The sequence below is a fragment of the Dipodomys merriami genome, unplaced genomic scaffold (genome assembly GCF_024711535.1).
Source record: "Dipodomys merriami isolate MVZ:Mamm:240054 unplaced genomic scaffold, mDipMer1.0.p SCAF_37, whole genome shotgun sequence".
Lineage (NCBI taxonomy): Eukaryota > Metazoa > Chordata > Mammalia > Rodentia > Heteromyidae > Dipodomys > Dipodomys merriami.
The window spans coordinates 4,137,394-4,144,193 of record NW_027205270.1 but is presented as its reverse complement, the minus strand read 5'-3'; the positions used below and the strand labels follow the sequence as shown (position 1 = coordinate 4,144,193).

General features: G+C 48.1%; 1 protein-coding gene across 3 annotated transcripts in view; it reads left to right on the top strand.

Annotated features, from left to right (window-relative positions):
* The first annotated feature begins 2,072 nt into the window (after positions 1–2,072).
* The window catches only part of Tacr1 (tachykinin receptor 1), a 138,630-nt gene continuing 133,902 nt past the window's right edge, over positions 2,073–6,800 (top strand). For all 3 annotated transcript variants that reach the window (XM_069989076.1, XM_069989075.1, XM_069989073.1), the window contains exon 1: positions 2,073–3,090. In XM_069989076.1, coding sequence (XP_069845177.1) covers positions 2,702–3,090 — 389 coding nt within the window. In that variant the 5' untranslated portion in view covers positions 2,073–2,701. The remainder of the gene's footprint in view (positions 3,091–6,800) is intronic.

Here is a 6,800-nt window from a genome sequence, read left to right as displayed (position 1 = left end):
AGAGTGGAGAACAAAGCAGACTTGAGCGCCATTGTGTCACTGGAAGTGAGCTGGACAGTGTCTGTCTGGGAACTTAAAGTAGGATGACATGATTTGCTAGGAATATTCTCCCTTTCACACAGTCTCTTCTCATCCTAATTTGCCCTCCAAACTTCTCTGTGGATGACTTTTTCTACCTTCCACCCTAACTCCCCTCATTAGCTAGGTGAGGGCTTCCTCTTCTATCGCTCCGGGCTAGTGCTTTTCTCCTTATGATATTGTCCATTCTGTGCAAAATCAGTTACCTCTGTCCTCTAGGCTGTCATATTTGCTTCTCTATGGCTCCCTCCTCTCCCCTCGCCCTTCTTGGGGTCTCTGCCTCTCTAGGAGTTGGTGCAGCAGCTGTGAGAAATCAGAGATCCACCGTGGAGAAGGCGCGGTTCTCCGGACTCAGCTGCAGATCTAATCCGGAGGCGCTGTGCTGGAGTTCTCTCTGCAGGGTTTAGGGATGTTAGTGATGCCCCGGAGACATGGTAAGGCAAGATGCGCTTCCTATAAACGCTGAAATCTCAGTCTCCCACAAAACCAGACTGAGCTAGCAGCTTCCCTGCTCCAGCGAGGGGAGCCGAATTTCCCTTGTCATAAGTCAGTACAATGCACTTCCCAGCCTTGAAGCGCTTCATGTGAGATGCAGTGCGCGCTTGCCAGACCAGTGCGTAAACGCCACTCTCCAGGGAGGACCACAGAAGCCAACCCAGACCAGTGCATGGGCGGGTGCTACCCATCCCGGCTGGAGTCTTGCAGTGTCCCCGTAGTGAACGGAGGGGGAGGGGCAGAAGGAGCGAATTCCCTCCCGGAAGACTTCAATTGTTCTATTCTCCCTAGCTGGTAGCAATCAATCCACCTGAAACACTCCAGAGCTCAGCCCCACCTCAGCTTCTCCAACATGGTTGGTACTGCGCTCTTACCCCTCCTCCCCAGAGCGCCCTGTCACGGCTCGGACACTTCAGATTGCCTTAGATTATTGAAGGCTCCAAGTCCGTCTGGGGCTGGATGCCTGCGGGGAGAAAAGGCAGACAGACTGGCCAGTCTCCGTGCCAACGTGGAGGGGGTTACCGGGAAGAGTCCCCATGCCGTCCCGGCCCAGTCTGGCTCCGGACAGGCGAGGAGATGGAGGTTGTGCCGGGTCCCCGGGTAGCAAAAGGAGAGAGTCCGGTCAGCAGTGGGTGTCGGCCAAGAGCTAGAGTCGAGCCTCTGGACAGCACGCTGGCTTATGGATTGCTCTTGCAGTCACTAAGCTTGGCGGGGAATCCAGCCTCGTCCTGTCCCCGGTCCCTGCGGGGAGGCTGATCAGAGGACTCAGATGAGAGTCTCCTAGAGCGAGAGGACAGCTCCACCAGGGTGGCTGGGGATGATGTCCTAAAGGTTTACCCAAGGGAAGCAGTGCACCATGGAGGTGGAGAGAGGCGGGGGGGGGGGGGGGGAAGAAGCTAGTGGGAGGGACGAAGAAGAGTCCAGAACAACACCTCAGGAAAGTTGGCCAATGTAGCACCCCAGGCACTAAAGCTGGAGAGAGGCCAGAGCGCCGCGCTGGCACCTGGCCACCACGTTTGCCTGATTTCCACCACCACCCTCACAAACACCGCTGCAGAGCTGTGGCAGGGCTCTGGGGCTGTGCTCTGGAAGCTGACCATCCCTCAAATCCTCCTCAAACCCTTCCTTGTCTCCCCCCCCCATCCCCATCCCCATCCTCACTCCATGCATCCTTGGTGCAACCCTGGCTCCAGCTGGGGCCCCCGGTGCTGCCCCGTTACTCCCCAGGCCACGCACCGCCCCCTGGTGGGAATGTCCGGGTAGCGCCTGCTACCCGCACGCCCACAGCAGGTAACCAGCAGCACAAGGCGTGGTGGCTGCGGCTGGGGAGCGAGACAGATGCCAACCGCTGGCGCAGCTGCAGCGCCGCGCCGCGCTGCGCACCGGGACTGGCGAGGACACGCCGCCAGGTACGGCCTCTTCTTGGTGACGCGTCTGCAGCGGGTTATAAAAGCCGGTGCGCGCAGCCCGCCGGGGTTCTGCGAACTCGCGAGCCTGAAGCCGGACCCACACCAAGAAGCACCCGCGAGGCTGCAGGCGGCAGGCAGCCGGCGCCGGCGGCGGGGGTGGTGGCTGCTGCGAACCCGAGAGGAAGAGAAAGGAAAATTAAATACATACATAAACCCCAGCTGGACACGAGATCCCCAGAATCCTGGCTATAGAATCAGAACTTTCTTCTGTCTAGCAAGTCCTCCCTCTCGCCCAGGAACAGAGCTTTGCCTTTCCCGCCGCAGGAAAGGGGGAAGAGGAGTTCCAAGCACACAGCAGCAGGTGCAGGAAGGCGGGGTTCTCTTGCTTGGTAGAACCGATCCGGGTAGGAAATGCTTCTCCCACTTTCAGCCTAACGCAGAAGAGACCCTCGTGTTCCAGATCCTGCACTCAAAACGCCCCCCTGGAAGCCTGAAAGTGGAGGAATTCGGAGCCACGAGGAGCAGTCAGACACGCAGCGCATCTAGAATCATTCATCTTCTGAGCTCCCAGACTCTTCCTGCCTGCAAGAACAGACTTCTACATACTAAACTTCCTACCTTCTGTCTCGCTTAGGTAAGACCTCGAGCCTCTGGACAGGGCTGCCAAAGGGGGGGAGTCTCTAGAAAGAGGTGGAGGGGCTCTGCCTCCTACCTAAAACATGGATAACGTCCTTCCTGTGGACTCAGACCTCTTCCCAAACATCTCCACCAACACCTCAGAACCCAATCAGTTCGTGCAGCCGGCCTGGCAAATTGTCCTTTGGGCAGCTGCCTACACGGTCATCGTGGTGACCTCCGTGGTGGGCAACGTGGTGGTAATGTGGATCATCTTAGCCCACAAAAGAATGAGAACAGTGACCAACTACTTCCTGGTGAACCTGGCCTTCGCCGAAGCCTCCATGGCTGCATTCAACACCGTGGTGAACTTCACCTATGCCGTCCACAACGAGTGGTACTACGGCCTGTTCTACTGCAAGTTCCACAACTTCTTCCCCATCGCTGCTGTCTTCGCCAGTATCTACTCCATGACGGCCGTGGCCTTCGACAGGTGAGCTTGCCCCTAGTGGGAATGAGAAGGTGGCCAAGGAGGCCTTGCTAGGTAGCTCCTGGGCTGCATTCTGTGTGAGCCAAGGATTAGACTGACCTACCTATGCATGCCCTGGGGCTTTGACCACCTCTTACCCAGTCATCCAGTCACCACGCTATATCTACGCCATTTGTGTCTCCCCTTTTGCTACTCATCACCGATCTTACTTCCTTTCCATACACACTCTCATGTTCTTCATGTAATTGCCCTCATCTCCCCCAACACTTTCAACTCCAGCTTTTGCTCTTTTCCATTAACCTCTCTCAAAGCCTGAAAGGCCATTACTCAGGCCTTGCTCAAGGGGGCCACCCTCAAAGTGGGGCTTTCTAAATTCCTCCAGGCCTGCTCTTCGGCTATGCAGGTTCTTGTTGCTTTGTGTTTTAAGTACACTAAGACAAAATTTCTCTTTTTTCCCCCCCACTTCTTTTCCCCTGAAGATTTAGGAACTTCTTAAGTTCTTGTTTCGACTCTATAGTTCTATTTGTTTGACAAGAGTATTTCCCGAGAGTCATAAAATATCCCAGGCTCTAATTCAGCTTTCTCTGTGTTGCTAGGATTTTGCATTCAAGAATGAAATGGTGGTCTTAAGAAACATCACAGTCAGGGATCCAGGAAGCTTACCCAAGGGACTTTTCTAGATTTCTCTTGCTATGGAAGGTCAATGTGTTGAGCCAGTCTCTACCCACAGAGAAACGTGCTTGGCAAAAACAATTGCAAACTCTTCCTTTCCAACCAACAGGTTCAGGCATCACAAGCTGATTGAAAATGAAAAGGTTGGCCTTTTTACACACAGGTTGGTGTTCTGGAATGAATGGCTCATCAGGTGGAATGAGGGAAAATTGGTCAGTAGAATGTAACCTTATTAGTATTGAGTGGGTTTTTTTGTGAATGTCCTGGACCTCTGATGCTCAATCTATTTGGGCAAAAGTGTTAAATGTTTATTTGGGATATGGGGGTGTGTTGGAAGCATCTGCCAGTGTGATTTTTTAAATTCTGTTGATGTGATTGCTGAGAAAAATGAATACAGGAAACCCAAGGGAGACTAGGAGAAAACTTTTTTTCAGATCTAAACTACTAATCCCTTTACAGTGAAGATTGTTTAGGCTGTTGATTTGAAGGCTTATAGTGCTTCTGAAGACAAGCACATTGAAAACTAGGAAAATCTGTATTTCCACACTTTTAAGTGGTGTCCAATCCCAACTTGTGAATTTCATGTATGCTTGCCTTTATGCAATATGTGCTTAATACAGTGTGTGCAAAACAAGTTGTGTGAATGCATTTATATTTTAAACCTAGAAGGTAAAGCAGTTACTTAAAGCAGCTATGAAATGAAGCACTTTGTAAGTTTATCTTACATGCTATACTGGGTTTTCAGATATTCAATTCACTGATCATGAGGCACACCTGTTAGCCTTTCTGTGTTGACTCATTCCTTAACCCCATAGCAGCTTTTTTAAATAAAGCAAAACCAAGCAAAACTTAGCTGGGCACCAGTGGCTCATTCCTGTAACCCTAGCTACTCAGAAAGCTGAGATCGCAGGATCATGGTTCAAAGCTACTCCAGGCAGACAAATCTATGAGATGCTTATCTCCAGCTACCAAGCAAAAAGCTAGAAGTGGAAGTATGGCTCAAGTGGTAGAGCACCAGCCCAAACCAAAGAAGGCAAGCAATAATATTTGAATCTCAGAGTTCATGCCCTAGTACCAAGTTCAAGTACCTAGTCCCAACACACACTCCCCCCCACACACACAATCTCCCTACCCCCAAAATACCCTATAATATAGTAACCAAAGATTTGTGTGGGGAAAGGTGATACCACTTCAGCTCTACATGCGCTTCCTTGATGATCGCTAAATTAGAGGGTAAAGATGCATTTTACTGCATTGCAAGGGCTCTAAGGAGACCTGTTAATCAGTAGACACTGGAGCAGTGGGCAGCTGACAGCAGCATCAGACAGCTCTCTCCCTCTGGCTCACATAAGAACAGGTCTAGTCGCAGCTCTTTAAACAGCCCAGCTCTTTCCTTGGTAATTTAGAAGATTAAGGGTGGGAATCAGGGTCAGGATCCTCATAGTGGATCATGGTCAGGGAGCCAGATTTTGCATGGCTCCACTGTTGTTTTTCTCTTAGGTAAACAAGACTGGATCCTGACCTTCTGTGACATCTGTAGGATGGAATCAGAGTATCTTAGATGTCAAAGCTACAGAAAATGACAGCAACAAGACATATCCCATGTTTCTAATATGCACATATGGCCCAGGGAGGTTATCAATGGCATGCTTTGGGGTAGAGTCAAGTAAGAGGTAGGATTGCTTCTGATCTGTCACCACCTCCCTCAATTGCACTTTCTTTTTTTTTTAATACTTTTTTATTGTAAAAATACTGTACATAGGGGTTACAGTTACATGAGCAAGATAATGAGTATATTTTCCTATCAAGCATTGTTACATCCTCCTTTGTTTTTCCCCTACCATCCCTTCCCTCCCACCTCCACAACTGTACTGCCCCTTCCCCCCTCCTTCCCTCCCCATCTAAATTGTAAAGTTCATTTTTTTCAACGTAGTGTCTTGTACATAGTGTCATTGTTACAATGGGTCAACCTGTATCCTTATTTAAGCATTTTGTTTTTTCCCTTCCCTTCCTCAAGCTAGAGAAGTGTATATACAAGATGCAGGGCACCAACATCAAATACAGTTATACCGTGGGGGGAGGAACATACAAAGAAACAAAATAAAATCACATGGTACATTATAAATATGTTAGAAACAATAGCAGGAAAGAAAGAACCACTTTTGTCCCTATCTTGGGTTCATTTCGCTTAACATCTTCTTATCTGGTCATATGTACATAGCTTTTGACCTTTTCTGCTTGTCCCAGACATCTACTAGTTATAAGTGCACTTTCTTTTCCTCCTTGTTCAGCTTCAGGAGCACATAATGATTGATTGCATCCCCTTAGAACCATGGTGGGCTCCTGCATGGAGGGTTATCCATTCTCTCCGAAGAATGTTGTAGAAAGAAAGTGATTTGAGCTCTCTCCATAAGAATTATCTCTCCTTTCCCCAACATGGAAATAGTCACAAGAAATAGTCTTTTTTGGTACAGTCTTTGAATTTTGATGGCATATCTGAATCAAATCCTTAAAAACATCAATGTGGTTTTTCTGATTATAGAATTAAACATTATTTATTGCAGAAGACTTGGAAAATATGAAGAACATAGATGCAAGTGTTCAAAAACTATTACCATAGCATCTAAAAGCAGCACCTGTTAACACTGGAATTTCTCTTTTATGAATGAGACTACATAACTGAGGTCAGATTCTATACAATTTTATAGCTTATTTTCTTCCAGAATATGAACAGAAAGCCAAATTAATAGCTTTTCCTGTGCTATTTAAACATTTTTGGAAACATTATCTGAATGGTGCAGTATTATTCTATTGCATGAATGTGCTAGTAGTTATTTAACCAGTCACCTACTGCTGGGTATTTAAGTGATTTCTAGACTTTTTGCTAGATTTAAGTTCTAGTTACTTTCTATGTGATCATTGTGTTTTGCTTTTTTTAAAACTATTTCCTTAAGAGGAATTCCTAGAGGTGAGAATATTAGATCAGATGCAATAATCAAAACAAACCTCAAACCTATTTTTGAAGGATTAGAAACTCTTAG